Consider the following 22,232-nt stretch of genomic DNA (forward strand, 5'->3'; position numbering starts at 1 on the left):
AAGGTAATAATTTGTAGTGGTCACTGGAGCTTGTGTGCAGGATTAGAGCTCACTGCTCAGGCCTGTGAATAGAAATGTGGAAAGCATGAAGGCAGAGTTATTCTAGTGTGTAGTAGGAGAGCATCCCAGCAACACCCCAGTGGTTGTGGTAACAAGGGTTCATCTATTTGAAAGTCCCCTTGGTGTTTGAAGCATTTATTTCTTGGTGGATAACAGAAGTCCTTGCTTTGGAAAGGAAGCTGAAGAAGTTTCTGTTCTAAAGTGCCAAGCTGGATGACACTAAGCTGCATTCAGCTAAGCTGAATTTTTAAAAATCTTTATTTCTTTGTGTTTTGAGGGAGAGAGAGCCAGCAAGCGTGAGCACATGGGTGGGGAGGGGCAGAGGGAAAGAGAGAGAGGAGCTTAAGCAGGCTCTGTGCTCAGTGCAGAGCCTGACATGGGGCTCGATCCTACGAGCCTGGGATCTTGACCTGAGCCGAAATTAAGAGTCCGACACTCAACCGACTGAGTCACCTGCTCACCTCACACGAGACAATTTTTAAAAGACATTTGGTGTCATGTCATCATGATGGGAAGTGGTTTATTTCTTTGTGATTGATTAATAAATGAAACATTTACTTAAGTCAAAAACACATGACTACTTAACCCCCTTCTACCTAAATGTTTTCATCTGTAAAATAGAAGCACTAACCTCTTTTTCACTTCACAATAAGCAAATGATAGCCCCCTTCCCAAAAGAAGTATGTGAAATATGACGTATATATACTTGGAAAGGTATATGGAGACTAGATTTTTACAAATAGTCCTATTTCTCTTCCTTAACATTATTTAAAAAATTTTTTTAAGTTTATTTATTTTGAGAAAGACAGAGACAGCCCGAATGGGGGAAGGGCAGCTAGCGAGGGAAAGGGACAATCTCAAGCAGGCTCTGCACTGCCAGCATAGAGCCTGATGTGGGACTCGAACCCACGATGCCATGAGATCATGACCTGAGCCAAAACCGAGAGTCGGACATTAGCTGACTGAGCCAGCCAGGCACCCCATCTTCCTTACATTATTTAATAATATTTTAAGAAATGGTGTATCTTCATTTATGGTTGGGACTTAGATTTAATGTTCTTTGCCCCCCAAACCAAAAAGAAACAAAAAACAAACCACAGCAACACAGATGGTGGGGGCGGGGGGATTACTTGCAATCAATAAAGTACAACTTCGGTTGGGTTTGTAAAGGGAAAACATCATGTTCAAATCCAGAACATTTTGGATTAGAAGTCTTAACAGACTCCTGAACATATTTTTGGTAAATAATACATGTTTGATAAAACATAGAATCACCTGTAATGAGAGGGGTCATTCCAACTTAAATTTTTTTAAGTCAGTAGGCTAGTTTGGAAGTGCCAAGGCTTGGCACTTTGTCTAAATGTTAAGAGTCATAATTTGAGCAAGTGCCCTGAGTTGAGGATCTCGTATATGGGCACGGACAGTATTAGGTTCTCCTATTCTATTCAGCACAATATGTTGGATTTATTTCATCTGTGTCTGTGCAATTCAGAGAGGTCCACTGACATGGCAAGGGTTGCACAGCTTGGGAGGGGCAGGAGTGGGATCCACACCCAGGTCTGTCTGGCTTCAGGCTGCTTCTTGATGATGAGCCAGCCAGTTCTCTTTCAGGCTCCGCCGTGGAAATGGATCTATTAGCACACAATTGCCAAAGAAGATAAACATGTGGGGGTCACCGTACTTATAAAAATTCTAGCTCCAGGGGTAGCGGGAAGTAAAGGTCTAGGATCTTGTCTATGTAAACGGTGGATGATAAATGGCCGTAAATATGAATAAAGAAAAAGCACCATTTTATAATCCAGGCATACCTGCTGTGCACAGGTCATTGTACTGTGTCCTTTCATCCATGTGACATTTAAAATTTTTTTCCTGCTTTCCCGTAAGGTGGTGCATCTGTCCATCACGTGTTTGAACACCTCTCGCGTTTACGTAGATGGCGATTTCTGTTTTAAACTAAGAATGTGTGCAGGGTTACGGGGTAAATAGCCTTTCCCTTTTAATCACTTTGACTTAGCAGAGAACTTCCTGGAAGTTTTGGAAAGCATTTCTGAAAATAATGTCAGATGTTTGGGTACAGTAAATTTTCATTAAAAAGAAAAACAACCACCAGAATACATTGTTTTCCCAGTGTCTTAGTTCTGGTTGATTCTTGGCATGGTTGCTATAATTCTTAACCAAGCTGTTATATTTAGTATGCCATATATGCCATGCATGCTTTATTTAAAAAAGAAAATAAACTGTGAAATCTGGTGTGTGTAAAAATGCACTCTCTTTAAAACCCAGAGTTCTCTCCGTGTGGAAATTGTACCCGAACCAAAGGATGCGGAAGGGACTTGGAGGAGAAAGAATCTTGCTCGTCTTTCAGGAAGGGGTGTTGCCAGGTAGAACCACTGAGGTTGGCTCATGGCTAGCTGCCGTAAGATGCTGCCGAGGTGTTAGTAAGGATGGTGAGCTTGGGTGGCATGACAGCATGGACTTGTTCCAAAATGAGCTCTTTGAGTAAAGAAAAAGTGTCACTAGCAGCAGAGGCTTCTGGAACATGGGGTTAACTTACGTCAAGTCAGGAGCTCTGCTGGCTGCCTCAGTCTGAATGCATCCAAGGCTGTGTCTTAAGGATTGACTTTGCACTTCTCCAGCTTCTTATTGAGAATACACTTTCCATTTTACTGAGGGCTTTCGAGATGGGTTACCTGCGACTTACAAGAGGCGTGCAGGGCCACTGACCGTGGCACCAGATCCTGAGGGGTCCGCCTGATGAGGAAGCATTTTTGGACTGTGAATCCTGTTCTTGGTGGTGTAAATGGTCTGGTACTCTTTGAATATTTGTTTTTTAGTGTTTATTTATTTTGGAGACAGAGAGACTGAGCGCGAGCAGGGAAGGGGCAGAGAGAGAGGGAGACACAGAATCTGAAACAGGCTCCAGGCTCTGAGCTGCCAGCACAGAAGAGCCTGACGCGGGGCTCAAACCCCCGAACCGTGAGATCATGAACTGAGCCGAAGTCGGATGCTTAACCGACTGAGCCACCCAGGAGCCCCCTGGCTGGTACTCTTTCAGACTGATGAACGGTTCCGGGATATTCCCTTATAACCCTTGCTAGGGTGTGGGCTAACCTTTGGGGTTAGAGTTGGATACGCTTTTGCAGGGTCCAATCTGGGATTTTAAGTTGAGTTTCACAGAGAAGTGTCAAGTAACATCCCAGGTAGTCTGGCCAAGGGCAGGATGACTCTTCTTTCCAACCCAAAACTCCCCCTCTTGGAAAAGAGGCATGTGTTAGGTCTTGTTCTAGCAAGGTAACTTTGAGATGATGGAAGTCATTCTGCTAATGTTGCTTTGGGGAAAAGGCACCAGAGAAAAAGGGCATGTCTGGGTGAAGGACCTCCTTCCTGCCCCATGATGTGTTTGTCTGAGTTTGGGCACATCCACTTCTCTGGATAAAAGGCTGAGGCCAGATAAATATCTGTCAAACTTCCTGTGTGTGGGAAGCAGATCCGTGACCTGGGAGCAGGACCCTGGGCAGTGGGAGGTAATGTCATTGCGTGGGGGCAGGGGACAGCGAGGAGGAAGTGATGTAGCAGCAACACAGGGGAGAGGAAACCATCGCGGGGCTGGGGAGTGACCCCATGAGCCAGACTCCTTGAAAAGCAAGAGTTGTGTTCTCAGAACGTGGACCTGGCGGCTTCACCTCGTCTGTGCCAGATCCTAGGAAGGCAGCCTACCTTCAGAGAAGTCCACCACCAGACAGAACAAAGTCTTGCTCTTTTTCCTGCTCTGGGGCAGATTTGGGTAACTCATATTTTTGTAGTCAGTTCACAGAGATGATCAGTCCCACCTATCTTTGTTTTGCATTCTGGAATACTTGGTGGTTAGGGGAGGTTTCATTATCATGGGCCCTTAGCTCATTTAAATGGAGATGAGATTTACAAGGTACCTCTGTTCAAGAGAAGACAATTTGTTCGATCCTCTCTCTGCTTAATTGGAACCATTAGTGGATCTGACCTCCAGACTTTGCAACCATAGGCAGAGACGATGCACACAGAAGCCCCCGTCCCCCACTGCTGCTTTCTTCAAGCATCCTGACCGTGAGCCATCTTCAAAGTTTGTTTCTGAAGTAGTGCTTGGAGGGCCCAATGAAAAAAATGGTGCTCCAGGACAGATTTAATGTTTACTGACTTCTTCCTTTGTGGATCAGCTTAAACTTGGACCTGGACTCCGAATCCTCTTCTGTGGCTTTAGGATATCTCTTGCCACTCTCCAGTAATTACGGTCACCCCCTTACACGCTTGAGGTCTCCCACATGCGTTGACAACAACTACTGTTTCTTGAACTCCTTCTCCTCTTTCTGCCCTTCTCCCTTGCATCCCTGGCTTTTTTCTTCGGCACCACCGTCATCATCGTTGTCAGGCAGGCGATGGCCGACCCACGGCGCTTTGTTTCCTCTTGCTTGTTTTATGCCTAATTTACTTTTCTAGAAGTGTATACCTGGTCGGTGTGCCGTGGTTTAAAGCCACACTTCAGTTGAGCCAGGCAGCTCCCACTGTGTATGTGTGATGTTGCAGGTTTGATGTTGTTGTAGGTTAACTGAGTAATAGTTTTTATGCCGTTTGTCTTTTATTTGGGTGTGGCAGGTTCTAGTGCTCTGGCTTTTTGTGCACTAGGAAGAATCACTGGCTACAGTATTTTGGCAAAAACAAATCTAGACACAAGCCTCGATTGGCAGCTATGAGTGCATGGCCTTCTGGAATGAAATTTATAATGCCATCCCTATGTGTCCTGAATGTTTGAGTCACTGGCAAGGCTCTCTGGTCTCAGAATTGTGGAACAGTGTCTTTAAGAAGATGTCACTTCATGTAACAAAGATCTACCCTATGGATTTTGCATTGTATACATACTGAAGTAAGGCAGAAGGCTAGACACGCCCCGCAGGAAAACAATAGATTGATTTGGGTGTCTCAGTGTGGTTGTAGTGAAAGCCTTCATCTCAGTGCCCCTGAAACCACAAACTCCCATCTTTTTTTTTTTTCTACTCCACTTGTAGAATTTTTAAGAGACGCAACAGATGGAGCATGGCATCAGTGTGTGGACGTGCTCCCCATCCTGTGTGAAGTCCCTGACGTGGTAGTAGTTGAACCCTTGGACACTTGTCATCCGGCCCTGCCGATCAGACCACGTCCTCCTTAGAATCATTAAATTTTAATTGTGCAATAGCTTTGGCTTTCCTTACACGTTCGAGCTTTGCCAAGAACTTTGTGTTTCCTGCTTCGGTTTTCAGCTAAATTATGTAAAGTCAAACCAGAACTTTAAAAAGCTTTGCTGACCATCCTCAGCCATTTAATTTTAGTTGTTCTTCTTTAGCTAACAAATGACAACAGTTGTCTTTGTCCAACGCCCACAGTGGTTTTGATCATCACAAGAATTTGAATAAACTAAGTCTGGCACCTTTTCCCCAGGAGCTTAAAATGCTTCAGGAGGTACTCACTGGGTGACCGCGTTTCTCACTGTAACCTTCAATATGCTTGTGAGCAAATATGTGATTTTATGCAGGGAGCTTTGAAGTGATTTGCTTAACCCAGTTACCAGTGAGAAACAGTAGTTCTTACCTCGTTTTGTACACTCTCCTCTCCTCCATTTTGGTTCTGTTACTGAGTACATCAAAGGTCTTCAGTAGAACTCGAAGTTTAGACATCACTATTCCGAATCCCAAAATTGTGTTCAGCCCTTGGTATTGCACAAGGCGTTGTTGGCACAGAAGGTGGATAGACATTCTCTCTTTGCCTTCGTGTGGCCTGCACTCTGGGATACAGGAAAGTAGACAGAAAAGGGGTACAAGTTTAAAAAGATACAAAAGAAGGCCATGTGAATGAATGGAATAGAATATCCTAGAGGTTGAGAAGCTGGTCAACTAAACACTCGCAGAAGTGGCTTGGACCTTGCATGGACCTTTAAGCCTGGTCAAGGCTTCAACAAGAAGAGCATGCTTGGTAGAACAGGATCTTAGGGCGAGAGGTGGCATGTGGACAAAATACATCCTTGGGAAGGGAAAGGGGTGTCCGAAGGATGATGAAGCAACTTCCGGAATGAGCATGGAGAAGAAAGCACCAAGACGGGGCTGACATGTTGGGAAATTTCCACCACAGGTGCAGAGGATGCCATTTTAAAAGAGAGACCAAGGGCCCAGAGATTCTGAGTTTAGATTTTGACTGTTTGATTCTATTTTTGGGTGACCTTGGACACATCACATTGGCCATGAGAGTTGAGTGAGTCACCTATAAAATAAAAAAAGGCAAATGGCAAGGGACAGTTGGTGCAACCACAAACAGATATTAAATGCTTCACAAATGTCAAATTAGGATGATCGGCATTTAAGCCCCGGTGCTGAAATGAAGCAGGATTGCACCCAGCCCAAGTCTACCTTTATGACGAAAAGCTGTTTGCACCCACTGTTTTCAAGGCACCCAGTGTTATGAGAACATAGGAGTTTATTCTTTGATTTTACCCAGTAGACATTTTCCAGAAGGCTCAGGAGGCATTTGCTTTGCTCTCCGATGAAGAGGGGGTCGCTACCCTGGCACCCTGGCCACCATACGGTCTCCAAAGTGGCACCATGCCACGCGGATGCCCAAGTTGGCAGTTCCCTACTTGAATTTTCCAAATGAGATAAGATTTGCTTTTTTAGACAAACAGCTGCATCTTTCTTTCATTCCCTCTGCTTCCTTTCCACTCAGCAGTTTTCCTTTTTGCTCCAGATAAATTGCTGCTAATTTAAATGGGCTGCAGATCCTTGCCATTTTATGGCTGATTGCTTCTGAGTTATAGGAGGGAAATGTGTGCGCGTTTGAATGTAAATAAATCTAAATGGATCGGAAGCCAGTGGTAAAGAAAGCACAGTGCTTCGCTGACCTTCAGCTCCCCACCCCAGTCCATCCCTTTGAAGAGGTCAAAGAAATCAGCAAATAGCAGAGGCTGACTTTTAGGGCACATCCGGGGTTTTTTTCTCTGCTTTCAACTTTACACCACATTACTGACAGCACCTGCTTTATCCTTGTTCTTATTTAGATCAGCCAGTGCAAGCAGCGGCAGCAAAGTTTCTCTGAAGTTTTTTTGATAAAGGAGCTGTTCTCACGATAACTACCATGCACCATCGGAATGCTGCAAATCCTTCAGAATGTCACATTGTCAAAATATCTATATTTCAGGCTCAGAAGCTAGACAGCTCGTTTGGCTGCTAAACCCGCAAGATGTTCAGCCATTTGTTGTGGTCTAAAAACTTTCCCCCTCACTAAGAGAAAATAATTATCTATTGTTTTATATCATTTTGTGGCCCCTTTCTTAGGTTTCTTGGAACATGAGTGGGCAGAAGTCTTGAGATCCTGGTGGGTAAATTGGGGAGCTGATTGAATTTTACTATCAAGCCCTTAGAAATAGGAAGCACTGGATACATTTCCTTATAAAAGAGTCAAGTCTTTAAATCAAACTGGTTTCTCAATATATGGTGGCGTATCTTTAGTGTATCAACAGTGTGTGAAGATCAAGTGTATCCGAGAGGAGGCGGACTTGCCTTCCTTGAGGTGGGGTTTGGGGAGAGGTAGTAACAGTTTGAATATAGACCTGCACATGGCTTATCATTGTGACAGACTGGCTTTTCCTTACACGGAAGACACTGCCTGTGTTATTCTGGTGGCTTTATTCCCCTCATTGCATGGGTAAGTGTGGAGCTGAGGTATGGTTCTGTGAGAAGGACACGTCATGAAAGGCAAAGCAGAAGGACATTGAGGAGGGACACATGACATCAGTTTAAATAGGGGCAAATGCACTTGCAGCCTGAATGAATGACAGTCCAAAAGAGCTTGCATCTAGCAAAGCACATTGTTTCCCAACTGTAATAAAGAGCTTGGCTGTGTCTGGGGGAAGGAACATGGCAAACAGAAGCAAAGGCCCCTCGGTGGCTCAGTGAGTTGAGTGTCCAGTTTGGGCTCAGGTCATGATCTCGCGGTTCATGGTTCATGAGTTTGAGTCCCCATCAGGCTTGTTGCTGTCAGCACAGAGCCGCTTCAGATCCTCTGTCCTGCTCTCTCTGCCCCTCCCCCGCTTGTGCTCTCCCCCCCCAAAAATAAATATATATATTAAAAAAAAAAAACAGAAGCAAAGGAAGAGTGGTGTGGGGCCTTCTGTAAACTCTTGGACCTGGGTAAACTCTTAAGAGTTCCTATTCCATGAGCCCATTGGAAATAATAATAATAATAATAATAATAATAACAACAACAGTTTAATCTATTCTATTATTATTATTATTATTATTATTATTTGAAAGTCAAAAGCTTTTCAAAACCGAATGTACAGAGAAAGTAGTATGTTGAATCAACAAACCTTTTGGTTTGGGGATTATGTCTTCTATTTGTATCACCAAGTTCCTTCTGTTTTTATTGGCAAACTTGATATCCTAATATTAATCCTATTGTTTTAGTGGGAAGGAATTTGAGACCCACCCTCTTCGAAGAGGAAGGTGTTTGGTTAATTTGGTGCACTTGTCCTGTGTGCATTACGGTGCACTCTTAAACTAGTGTGGCTCATGTTTGCCTGGAGGCTGAACTTATGGAAAGAGACTAGAGTCCGAAATGAAGGCATCTTAATCAGCCACTACCATGGGCTTCCTAAATTCTCAGTGCTTTGTGAGTGATTAAATCCATAAACGATGTTTGGCGTCTGCACTGAGAGCTTTTCCTGAGACTTGGAAGGGCAGGAGAGAGAAGCGCCATGGAAATTAAGCTCTGTAGACTCTTTTAGGGTTGTTGTAAATGATGATGCAGATTGGTGGCGGTAATTACAGCTCTGGAGGCAGATGACACCAGCACTTGGCAGATCAGACACCAGGGTGAGGAAGATCCAGAGTCTGGAGGGTTGGGTTTAGAAGTGCCTTCCAAAGCTGAACTTGAAAACGTCTTGGGGGTTTCTACAGTACCATCATCTATTTTGCCACTTAGGGATCTGATGAAGATTCGTGCAGACTACACACAGAATTGTATGTAATGAATCTCCCCTGTTCTTGCTGGGTGTTCCTGGTCAAGTAGGAGGGATCTTGTCCTCTCTGCAGTGACACAATACAGTGGCTGCAGAATCAGAGCTTCTGGGTTGGAGTCTGTTTTCCATCACACACTTGTTGGGCCTCAAGCAAGCTGCTTTGCTCCCAGGGCCTCAGTTTTCTCATCAGTAAAGTGAAGGTGTTAATAGAACCCACCTCATAGGGTTATTATGAACTTAAAAGGGCTAATGCGGACAAAGAGCTTAGAAGAACACCTGATACCAAGCGGATTAGCTGTTATTTATTGTGCAAGCTATTTACTCATTCTTTTTTCATCTGTGGGGCAATTAAGTATTTGAGGTCAAGGAACTCCATTTTCTTTATTTTTGTATCATCTTCTGTGGTGTCTACTATGTGGTCAGTGCTCAATAAATGTTTGCAAGATTAATTATTATATATTATATATTTTATATATAATATATGATATATATACTATATGTCTTATATATGCAATATATACACACATGTAATATACCACATGTTGTATGCTGTATATCATATGCTATATAATAGATATCCCATCTATCTATGTCTGCGTGTCATGTATATAGTATGATCTATTGAATTTAGGCAATTAATTAATTTTTTATATTAAGATTCCTGAAAAAGAATATAAACCTTTGTGTGGCCCAGTATTTCACACTAAAACTAGCCAGTTCTTTGATCTGGTGGCTGAGTAATTAAACAAGATATTTTGGAAATAATTTGGAGAAAGTAAGTGGGGAAAGAAAATCAGGATTTGGGTAGATATTTGTTGTTGAGTTTTATTTTTTTCCCCTATACATTAAAATTCTCCAGGGGTCATCTATATTGTACACAGATTTCTCCTCCTTAAATTAAGATGTTAACATCTTACACCGTTGTGGGTGGGAACTGTGTGCAGAAATCTTTTGCATATCTTTCCTGTGTTTTCTGTAAGTTTAAAACTAAGTGGCTTGATAATGAGATGCACACTTTCTCCCAATTTCTGTTCTGTTATCATATGTTACTTTATGTTTTAAAGCATATTCCATGTTGTGTCTTGATTTTGATTATTTATTATGTTCTTTTAAAAGTGATTATACTCGTATGTTAATTTTCATTGACTTTTGTTTTGAGCATGACTTATGTTTTATTTTGTGTTTCTTTTAGGTTTTGTTTTGTTTCATAAGATCCCACTGGATGGGTAGCTGAAATAAAGGAAAAGACAGAGAAGGGGGCGGTTGGTGCTTGTTGGTTGATGCTGCCTTGTAAGCTGGACTCTTGGGACGGGCATTGGCTTCTCCCGGGAGGTGCCGCGTAGCTGGGGTTTTCTGGTAGACGTGCGTGGTGTTTGCAGGAGGTACCACACGAAGCCTGCAGATGTTGTGAGCTGTGTTTGGGGAGCACCATTGCAGAGGCAGCTCACAGGCAGCTAAGCAAACACTCAAGAAAACATCTTAAATTCATGCTTCTCTTTTGTTCTTACAATTGTTCAAATACAAAACTGAAATGGAATTCCATTGGATCATGCATCTCTTCTGAAAGGTGTGCTGGTTTGACCATACCGGAAATGTATTGATTTTTATTGTTTCTGTTGATTAAAGGTGAACTGCAAAGTTAAAAACAAAAAAAAATCTAAATTTAGGGACAGGTATAAGAACACACTAAACAGCCTAATCTCCATCTAACACGTAGGTTAGCATCGTTTTCTGTTGACGTTTCATGAGAACTGAATTCAGAAAGTTTCACTTTTCCGTCTACAGCGCAGTGACTAAAAGAGTTGAGGGCATCGCTGTGGGGACCTGGTGACCCCACTGAGAGGTTCTTCCCTTCACTGGCAATAAAAGTCCAGAGTCATGCAATCAACGCTAATGATTTTTGTAAAGTTTATTAGCAGGCAGAAAAAAAAATAAAAAGCAGCTCTGCGGTAGGGGGCTATAGATTTAGGTTAGGCATAGTCAGTTTCAGGATAACTGAAAGAGTGAAATAGACACATATGGTGCGTATGTCCTTTTATTCGCCCCCTGCGATCCACCTGCTTTTTAGAAGTTTCCTAGTGAGAAGGCCGCAGTATCTCATGCTGTTCCCATGACAGAACTACAGCTTTTCTACTCTGAAAAGGTCTGCGGGCAGAATGGCTGGCCTGCTGGGAGCAGGAGACCATATTCTAAGAAGGATAGTCCCCTACTACATCCTACACTACTGCTGGTTTTCATGGGCAGGAAGGCTCTTCCTGACCCCAGCAGCACAGAGGTAATGAGAATGTGGTTTATCATGTCCAGCCTCGTTGCTGAGAGGGTAGCCTTGGAGACACAGAATCCTGCGCCCCAGCCTCAGTCCTAGCACGGACACCTGTGTCACTCATCTGGCCATTGCAGAGACCTTTGGTCCATATCTGCCAGGTAGCATCCCTGTCCTGCGGCCAACTTTGGCTGCCCTTGCCCCATCTCACCTCACACTTTTCTTCTTAGGGGGACTCGGGAGCCAGGCCTGGACCATTTTGCTTAAAAATACAATCAGCTCTGACTGTTAAGGCATGCTCATAGATGCCATGGCTGGATTGGAAACTTATTGACGTTTGACAAAACAAAATCTTTTTTTGGAAATAGTTACTCAAGTTTTGCAGTTCAGCTTTAAGGATTTATAGATTTTTAACTAGTCCAACATGTTTGGAAACACTGTTTTGCATCCTGTGTAACCAAGGCGTTAATCTTAATAAACCAGGATCCATTTAGGCACCAACTGATATAAAAAGATGATCCATGATGAATATTTTATACTGTTATCTTTTACATTAGCCACTAAATATGTTATTGCTTGATACAGACATTTCACAGAGTCCTATGGATTACAGCATTTAACCATGCCTGAAAGAGGGGCAGTTTCTTCAAAACATACACAGGCTGCTTGTTCTCAAAAGTTTTCTTTCCAAAGACACATCTGAGCGGGAGAGCAGCTGGCCCTTGGTGGGGGTAGGGGGACCTGAATAGTCTCTGAATTCCCATTTTCTTGCTCGCTGCTGAATGACAGTTCCTGTCACTACTTAGATTTTGATCTTTCCCAAAGTTGTTGATTTGCAAAAAGGCCAGCTAATTGCAGACATCACGAACCCTGCAAGAAAAAGGAAACTCACACTGAGAGTCGAGCAGTACACCAAGCATTCTTAAATATCGGCCATTCGGTGCAAGTTTTATTTATTTATTTTTTCAAAAAACCTTCTCTATTTGATTCTGTGGAACCAGAAAAAGGCAATGAATTGGTTAAGGACTATTTTGTGCATTGCCCAGACTGAAAGGGAAAAAAGAAAAGAATATTTGTCCTCAAAAGCTAGAAGATTTCCAGGGTAGATTTTTGTTTTAAAATGTAGAGAAGTGGACAGATAAGGCAATTTAATATATCAAAGAGCAGTTGACATCTCCTAGGGAACGATGAAAACAGCAGGCTATTAGAAAATTGTTTCATATGGTTCTTGTGTTCCTGGTTTTCATTTTTCTTTAATCCCCGAAGACCACAGCCAGTGACATATCTTCTCATTTCTATACTCTAGACCAACCCTCTTTCATCCTTTGCTTTTTTATGTCTCCTACAAGAAATCTTTTTACAGCTTCCTAATGACACGTATCATGTATTTTTTCAGCATTAGAAAACGACAAGAGGCATTTTTGTTGAAATCGAGTCTGTTGCCTCCCGCCCCCACAAGGACCTGACGTTTCAGCGCCAGGCAGGTACCCTTCGTAAAGGGCATGTGCTGGGTGAGCAGACACCCATCCCTGCAGAGAGGCGGCGGTCACCCAGCCTCAGCCGACTCCTGCTGACCGGGGAATGTGGCCCCAGGCTCCCCAGTCTTCTGATTCTTTAAGGGAAACTTGAAGTCTGTATTTTTTTTTTTTATGTGAAATGTCCCTATTTTTAAAAAGTTGGCTCAGTTATTTTTAAAACATTATGTAGGCCAACAAAACAACTGTGGGCTGCCCGTTTGTTACTTTTGTCTTAAAGCGACATCATTGTTCTCTCACTGTTTCCTACTACCTTTCCTTTGCAAACGCACTTCTTGGCATCGCCACTGAGAGCTTTCCCATCATTGAGGTTAGCACCCCAGTGATCCCCGGCATGTCACTTACCTTTGGGGCTCTCCTGCCATCTCCACCAGCTAGGGCCTTGGCTCTGTCACCCTGCCTGGGACTCTCTTACGGCACTGTTTTCCCTCCATCCCGATTGGCCCCGCCGCTGCGTGGCCAGAGACAACCTAGCAAGCCCTTCCTCCTGTTTTATCTGACATCGCCTACTGTCACCAGTGTGATAGTCCATGTCACCAGTGTGACTCCATGTCTCCTGGCCCACTTGGGGGTAATTGGGTTCAGGTGGGAAAGTACACAGCCCCGTTCATCGGCCCTTAAGTACCCGTGTGGCCATTGGTAAACGGAAAACAGGTGTGCCACCTCAAGAGGTGTGGCTCAGGGCCCGTACTTTGAATGGCGTCCCCCTGGGAGCCTGTAAGGCAGCTGGGACAGACTAAGAAACTACTCCCACTGGCATCCCCGATGACCCTGGTTTGAGGCCAAGGAAGGTGAATTTCCTCAGAGGAAAAAATGAATCCCCACATACTTCAGAGACCATCGAGTCTGGGGTTTTCACTCCTGGTCTTCCAGTCCAGACCCATTTCATTTTTGACCCATTGAGTGTCTTTCCAAAAGTAGGGGGCACAGACGAGAAGGACACAGTCCCAGCTCCACCCCGAATCTCAGAGCACCTTGGGGGTTGGCCTGAAGGTCACACAGAGTGGTTAGGGCTCCAGGTTCTGCCTCCCGCAGAGCAGAGGCCATGGTTACCAGTCTGAGGAGCCAACGGCTCAAGGCCAACAGGCAGGAAGTCAGCTCAGGGCCCCGTGCGAGGGCGAGCGTGAGGGAGGCGCACCTGCTTTGTCTCTCCTTTGTCTGGTCTTGTGATCTGCTTAAAACCCCTGACTTCTCTGTCCCTCTAGTAATCCAAACTGACTCCATGACAGGAGGGCTTGGTTTTATTTGCTTTCTTGGTTGCTTCGCACACGCTTTTTATGTTCATTGCAAAATGGGAACAAACACAAACGGGGCCTGAAGTAACTTCTCTCGTGCCACCGCGGAGCGGGATGAGGCACTCTTGCACTGTTAGGCTTTCTGCCTAGAACTTCTCCCTGGTTTTCTTCCAGTCCCTTCACCCGGCAGTAGATGTTCATTTTGTCTTGCATTGTCCAGACCAGGTGCAGAGGCGGGGCGGGGAGGGCGGGCACTGGAAAGACGGGACTCTGTGTCATGCAAGGCCTTCACCGGGCGGCTGTGTCAGGCCACGTGGGCTGTGCCCTTCCTGTCAGGCCAGGGTCAGTGAGGCCCCCTGGGCCCCTGCAGACTGGACTCCAAGGAAACCGGAACGGAGGCCACCGTCATTAAGTGTATCTGCTGTGCTCACACACCTACGGTGCCCACCGGCCACGTCAGATCTACTCAAGGGCCCCTGGGAGGGCTAAGGACTCTCCCGGACAGGGCAAGAATATCACTTTCTGTGGGGTGCTGCCAGACGGAATTAAGTGAACAGAACTCCCAACCCAGAGAGTGACACGAAAACAGTTGTCACAGAAGGCGGCTTTCCACTCCAGTTGGCCCATTTCCTCGTTTCGGTCGTCAGGGACAAGGGACCCTTCCGGCCATCTGATTCTGACAGGGAGATCACTCTGGGTTTAATTCAGGCTAATGCTGCAGTGGGGCCTTGGGATGGTCATTAGCGGACACCCAAGATGGGTTGCTACTGGCTGTGTCTGAATCCTTAGTTTTCACGGAAAAAAAAAATGCAGGAAAAGGAAAAGAGCGGAGATTTTCGCCCCCTTTATTTTAAGACAGTCTATTTATGAGTGGAGCATAATCAAATATAAAAGAGCAAGATTCCGTTCAGGATGTATAGGTATATCAAAGCGTCACGTTGTATCCTTTAAATACCTTACAATTTCACTTGTTAATTATACCCCAATACCGTTAAAAAGAAAATAAAAGGGAAAAATAACAAGACATTCCAGAGAGAGAAAAATCCTCGGGTTTCATTCACTTCCTGTTCACATCCACTTGCTGTATTGCTGTAATCCATAGGCAGTCTGTGAATCATCAGCATGCCCCGTTTTTCCCCATAATGTTCCAGGTTTTAAAGTCATTTTTTCACGTTTCCTGTAAATAATGGATAATCATTTTTATTTTATTTTTAAGTGCTGTTTTAACAATGTGGATAGACCATAAATGTACTTGCTGAATTCATTCATTTTTTTTTAACAAGCCAATAAAGTTTTATAATTCATCTCCATGTGTCTTGCATTCTGTGTAGGGCCTTACATACCTCTCCCTTCCTCAAACACATACCGTCACCCCGTGTGGCATTGGCAACGTTCAAGGCTAAAGGTGTCCGAAGAAAGAGTGTGAGAAACGTCACTCAGAGTTTTGGGGGAGTCCCAGACCCACTATATAGATCCTGGAATACATCTCCTGTCCCTCAAAAGGGACTTTTAAAATTCCCATCAATGTGAATTATACATTTACTGTGTAACTGATTCTTGCATTGGATATGTTTTCATTGGCTAAGAGGCAATCCTCGAAAACGAACAAACAAAGTTCAAGGGAATGAAAGAAGGAAAAAAACAACCTACATTCTGTGGGAAAGCCCTTTGGTATTTTAAGAACTTGGAATGGCCCAGGTCCCAGCAAGGGGACACACTCAGTGCTCTGTCCCTCCATTCTCGGTGACTTTGTAGCCAGATGAATACGATGGCTTGTGCCTTCATGGAGGCAACAGAGAGGAAGCCAAGTGCACAGAGAGGTACAATGCCATCCAACCACAGCTGTGAGCACGGTGGCCACAGCTCACAGTCCTCCTGCCTCCATCCCCCGGATCGTCTCTTTTTCACGTTTCCCTTTTAGGATAGGACCAAAAGGGAAGGTCTGTAGGACCCCAGCTCGGATTCGTTTGAGTCTGCTTTCACCTTCTGGTGACCTTTAAAGGGTTTTGCTCTGCACTGAAGACTTCAGGACTGGAAAAACCGATCCGGTGTGACTTGATGTCTCATCAACCCAAGTACACTGACCTCTTCTGAGAGCCTGGTTAGTGCTGATGACGTGTACTTTTTCTAAATACCCTTCTAAACAGGTCTCACTGGGGATTTGGAGGTTGTGTAATAATTTGAGGCAGTAGGCAATGAACCCAGGCTGTGCAGATTTGAATCCCATTTACACTCACAAGCTACCTGACCTTGGGAAAGATATTTCATGGCTCTGTTCCTCACGGGCTGATAAAACTTTTTTTAAGTTTATTTTTTTTATTTTGAGAGAGTCAGAGAGAGTATGAGCGGGGGAGAGGGGCAGAGAAAGAGGGAGAGAGAATCCCAAGCAGACTCCATGCTGTCAGCCCAGAGCCCTAGGTGGGGCTCGAATTCATGAGCTGTGAGATCTTGACCTGAGCTGAAGTCAAGAGTCGGACACTTAACCGACTGCGCCACCCAGGCGCCCGGAGATGATAATGTTAATAGCCCCCACCCACCGGGCTCTGATGTGGGCGGCACTTGGTGTCACTAATAAAAATATTTTGATGGACTTGGGTGTTCAGTTATGCTCAGTATCCCTCAGTATGTGCCCTGGAATCCCAACTCATCTGTATGTGTTGGCCATATGGCGATTGTGTGGGCGCAAATAATGGAGTCCAGTGGAAGGGAACTTCACTCACTGGGTCATTCTGGATGTGGTCCGGGCTGTGAATCTGTCTCCAGAGTCACAGTGATTCTCCTCCTAGAGCCTTCACTCTGCCCAGGCAATTCTTGCACATGTATTTTTTCCAGATTTTATTTTGATAAAATAAGAGAGTACAATTTGTTTGGACCTATATTATGATAGTTCGGTGAGTTGGTCTATTGTTTGAGGATTCTGGAAGAAAAAACATTGAAGATCATACCCCAATATGGTCTGCCTCTTACTTTGTTAATTCAGAATTTTGGATCATTTGAACGGGGTCTACGTTAACGTTAACTTTTCAATTATCCACTTGAAAATCTTTGGAAATGAAGTGGCTGAGAGACTGTGTGAAAGAAAGGATTGGTTCCGAGTTCCCTTAAGCCTTGGAGACAAGGGTTTGCATGCAATGAGTTACAAACAAGATTACGCTTGTCTACTTCCTGAGGTAGTTTCTCGTAGGAGCTCTAGCAGGAATGCATGATTGGCCTGGTTGGAGCTACTTCATGTTGGAAGAAACACAATTTCATTTCTTCAAAAATATTTTGTCATCTGGGCTTTTCTTCTTATTAAATCATCTTAAATAAGTGGTGCTGAAATCTTAACCAGCACTTGATTTAAGGCATTTTTGCCGTTGCTGTTGTGTTCCACGTTGTAAAGTGACATTGACCCCAGTATCTAAATGGTAGTACTAGTAAGCCAGTATCGGTTTCTCCCTGTGTGCCAAGTACTGGGTTAAGTGCTGCATGGATTGATTCGTGATCCTCTCAATGGCCCCGTGAGGCCAATGCTAATATTTCTCCCATTTTAAACGTTAGGAAACTGAGGAACAGCAGGATTGAGGGGCTTGCTGCAGGTTACCCAGCTAACGAGTGGTAACACCAGGATTTGAACTCCGCCAGGCTGGTTCCAGATCTGGAACTTGAAACGATTACCCTGTATGGACCCTTGGGCAGCGCTGGGGCTGGAGTGAGGCCAGCGAGGTGCCTGGGGCACCCTCAGGGCCCTGCAATGCCCAGCGGTCACTCCTACCGGACCTAGAGGTTGAGTAGAGATTATTATCATGGAAAAGCAGAATTGTAAGGTTAACCCATGACATCGTGAAGGCACCTGCCACACCAGTAAGCCTCCTGCTATTTAAATGTGCGACTAACAAAGCCTGCGCAAATCTCGACTTAGAACCGTGTGGCACAATAGGGAGTTGCACACGTTTTCTAAATATTACTTTATGAAACAGAGAAGTTGCATCAAGCAGGGGTTCCTTGCTGATCAGCCAGTGCAAGCCCAGCGCATGTTTGTTTCATCCATTGAAACCGAGGACAGATTTATTGGTTTTGACTGTTCCGAGATGCATTTTCTCGTGGCTCTCGCACCGGAGTGCTCACGGCTCATTTGGAGCAGTCCTGACTCTGCGATGAGTAACAGCGAGGGAATCCACCTCAGTGGGGGTGGAGGTGGGGGTGAGGCAGGGGAGCTTGTCTGAGGACGCAGCATCCTGCCACCTCCAGGTAGAGCATCCAGACATTGGAACAAGTGGCAGAAGAGGCCCGAGCGCCTTCTAGCCTCTGAAACGCAGCGAGGCAGAACGGTGTCTGAGTAGCTCAGTCTTGTGGATGTTCCGGTCCCCAAATATCTCATCTGGCAGCCAGTGACTGAAAGACACTGCTAAGGGCATGCGCTAACTTCCCGGTCATTTGGTCAAGCCCCCTGTCACACGGCACAAGACCCCCGGGGCCTGTGTGTACTGAATTAAAATCTCCGTGCAATCATAAACTAATGAACAGTAAGTCCTCCCCCCTCCCCAGCCACTTCTTTTAAAATATTGATTGTGTTTCCCAGGAGGAAAGGAAAGACCTCTTGTGTGCTTGACACCTTTTCATTTCTTTTTAATAATTCTCATCGTACGGTGTTTAGTCGTGCTGAATTGCTAAATAAAAATGTAGGCCGTGGCTGCTTGGTTTAAAGATTAGCATCAGGCTTCAGGTAAGTTCATGCCATTTCACTAAAGACATTTGAGCCGGGGTGAGAAGTAGAGTCACCAGCACTGCTTTGCCTTTGGGGGGTGCTCTCAGGTTTTTTTCTTTTTTTTTTTTTTTCTTTTAAAATATTTATTTATTTATTTGGAGAGAAAGAACACAAGCAGGGAGGGGCAGAGAGAGAGGGAGAGAGAATCTCAAGCAGGCTCTGCGCTGTCAGTGCAGAGCCCGACTCTGGGCTCGATCTCGAGAACCAAGAGATCATGACCTGAACTGAAGTCAAGAGTCAGATGCTTAACTGACTTGAGCCATGCAGGAGCCCTGAGTTTTTACATGAACTAAGGCTTACATGAACTACTGGGATGCTTCAGTCTTTACAAAGATTACTCCCTTGAAGGATTTTCTCTCTGTTTACTTAGGCTCCTGGATTAGGGGAGGGGGGGAGTTGCCTGTCCCTCACCCTCCTTCGGTAAACACTGAAATTGCATGCCATGTTCTACTCCCTGGGGTGGTGGTGTGCCGGCTCCCCTGAGCGTTTGACCAGCGGGGTGACTAGCAGGTGTCCGGTGGAGGGGAGGGGCAGGGGTGTATCTTCCCTGTTCCACACGGCGAGGTCCGTCCCTACCAGGGCTCATCCCTGCACATCTGCAGTCCTGCCGGACAGGCTCCATCTTTTCTCCATCTGCTCCCCTCTATCCTTGTGGAGGGGAAAGCCTTCCCACTGTGATCCGTCTCCAGAGTCTTACTGTCTCTTGTCTGTCCCTTTAACTTGCCCGCACCTCTCTACATTGTGCCCACATCTCTTCATTTAAACCACTAGCACTGAGTTCTTTTTCCTTGACATGACCCCAACTGAAACGTAGACTAAATTCTTCATTATCTTGCTTCATCTTACATCGGGTCTATTCCAAATCTGGTATATATTTATTGTGTCAGTTGTAGGTCAGACCATGAGCCTAGCACGGGAGGATCTACCACAATAAGCAGAACAGATGCCATCTTTGGCCTCACGGGCTGTGGTGTGATGGCAACATCTATAATACTGATGCTGTGATTGCATGAGTAGGGGAGGGGCAGAGAGAGGGAGAGAGAGTCCCAAGCAGGCTCCTCACTGTTAGCCTAGAGCCGGATGTGGGGCTCCCACTCATGAAATGTGCGATCATGACCTGAGCTGAAATCAGGAGTCAAATGCTCAACTGACTAAGCCACTCAGGTGCCCCCTTTCCCTTTTATGTTAAAAATAATTACTCTCTACTTTTTCTGTAGTGCCCTTTCCGCACAAGCCAAATACACGCGGAAACATGCTTTGACCTCTCTTTGTTTTTCACACATTAAAAATGTAGAATCAGTTGGGTGAAGTATTTGCATAGTAAAGACATGGTGTGTTTGTGTGTGTGTGTGCACATGTGTGTGTGTGTGAGAGAGAGAGAGAGAGAGAGAGAGAGGTACCAGCAAGGAAAGACACAATAATTCTCTGTCTCTCTTTCACACACACACACACACACACACACACAGAATATTGCATACTTTAAGCCCTGTTTGATTAAATAGGAATTTAATCCCAGTACATACACCATCTGTACCATTATTGCCTTCCCGATGCGCACCGTGCTGTAATGTTCCCAACCAGCTCCTTTTAAAAACTTTCCATATTGTATTTTTTGCTTTTTGTTTTTACTTCTTTATAAATAGCAAGAAGTTTCGCGGAGAAGAAATGATTACAAATCCCAAAAGGTTGGTGTTCCGTTCTGAGCTCCAAGATGTAAGGATTGAGTGGATTTCAAACTTGGCAAAATTTCTGACTTGGCAAATGCTTCCATCCTTATTTATGACAGCTTGGAAACTTCCATTTTCCAGGGCTTATAAACGATGCTGCTGATTTTGTCTCTCTTTTCTATTTTGCTGTGAATTATGAAATACCCAGCCTGAAGGTTTCCTTTTAACATTAACCCTCTTAGCAGAGTAAGAGTGCCGGTGTGTGTGTGTGTGTGTGTGTGTGTGTGGCTGTGTTCTTTCTTTTCTTGGTTGTAAGGCACGTTTTACGTATCTCATACAGGCAGTGTACTTCCCTTTCCCTGCTTTTCCACCAAATGACAATTGGAGATGTTGGGGTTTGAGGTATTGAGAATGAGAGTCTTGCGGTCTCCACTGTGGCCACAAAGGGCTTCCTGGCCAGCAGTGTTCTAAGGGACTGCACATCTGATCCCCAAATAGTTTAACAGATGGCATTCTGGAGCAGGACAGGTAACACAGAACGTCTCTGAGAGTTTTTCCTGGAGGTGGGAGCAGGTGGTGGTTCAGGGGACCTCCCTGCCCATTTCCTTTGTGGAAAGTTGTCAGAATGGAATAAGTGAAAAAAACTTGTCTCCTCCTTCTTCTCTTCCCCGCCCTTCCTCTTCCTGCTTTTTCTTTTCCTCTTTCTCTTAACTCCTAATCCAGTTCCTTAAAGCCTGCTCATTTTCAGTTCTCATTGTAAGTACTTGCTTCTTCAGATTCATGTAACCACACAGAAGTTGAGAGCCTCGATCATTGGGTAGAGTTGACAGATTTTGCCGAATATAGGCAGGAGGAATTTTCAAATGCGGAACGTGTCCTCTGAGAGGCAGATGCCAAGATGGGATTGAAGCTGCCAGGATTCTAATCAGGAGAAACTCTTGTGTGAGAGAAGATGGGGAAGGAGCTGGGGAAGGCTGTGGGGGCAGCGGGCCGCAGTGCGAGTACACCTCATGGGAGCGAGGGAAGGAAGTTAGGTCCAGCGCCCTAGGCCCCCTTCGCCCTGCAGAAGTGTGGGCAGGGCTGCTGGGGAGTCGTGGAGCCAAGTCAGTCATCAGAGGAGCTCCTTGGCTCCCAGGTTGGGTCTTCCTCAGTATGCGGTCCGACACCCAGTCGTTGGTACTGGAGCAGCCCATGGGGAGTGTGCACCGTGTGCAAGTGAGGGAATGGGTTTCAGAGCACCTGTGGGCTTCAGGGTACAGTGCGGCCGTTGGTCAACTATGCTCTTGGACAAGAGGTGCTGCCTCATCTGACCTCCACTTAACCGATGCACTTGCTAGGCACTACTCCCCATCTCCCTATAAATGACAGTGACCTAGACGCTCACCTGGATGGTTGAGTTCCAGTGCTCAAGGGAACCCCTGCTTCCCTAAAGCCACTTACTACCAGTTATCTTGGTTTAAAAGGCTTCGACTATGATCATCCTGTAAAACAAAACAAAACGACAAAAAAAAGAAGTACACAGACCGGGCAGGTCAACAGTTTGAACTGTTTAAAATGCCACTTTTGAGCTGTAGCCGTCCCTTTATTTATGGCAAAACGCGAAACGGCATCTGAAACCAAGATCTGTTTTTGTTTTTCTCGCCTGCATGCTCAAACCACAAGTGATTTCATTTCCTTTCCTTTTGTGTTCGCCCTCGAATTTCCTGTCA

At 45.0% G+C, this 22,232-nt stretch overlaps 1 protein-coding gene across 4 annotated transcripts in view; it reads left to right on the top strand.

The window, feature by feature from the left end:
- The window catches only part of NTRK2 (neurotrophic receptor tyrosine kinase 2), a 328,951-nt gene that overhangs the window by 118,930 nt on the left and 187,789 nt on the right, over nucleotides 1–22,232 (top strand). The window contains exon 12 of one of the 4 annotated variants that reach the window (XM_030293724.1): nucleotides 10,269–15,413. The exons of the other annotated variants lie outside the window; for them this stretch is intronic. Coding sequence (XP_030149584.1) covers nucleotides 10,269–10,306 — 38 coding nt within the window. The 3' untranslated portion in view covers nucleotides 10,307–15,413. Of the gene's footprint in view, nucleotides 1–10,268; nucleotides 15,414–22,232 lie in introns of those variants that run through there. 4 annotated transcript variants of the gene reach the window in all.

Source organism: Lynx canadensis, chromosome D4 (genome assembly GCF_007474595.2).
Source record: "Lynx canadensis isolate LIC74 chromosome D4, mLynCan4.pri.v2, whole genome shotgun sequence".
NCBI lineage: Eukaryota > Metazoa > Chordata > Mammalia > Carnivora > Felidae > Lynx > Lynx canadensis.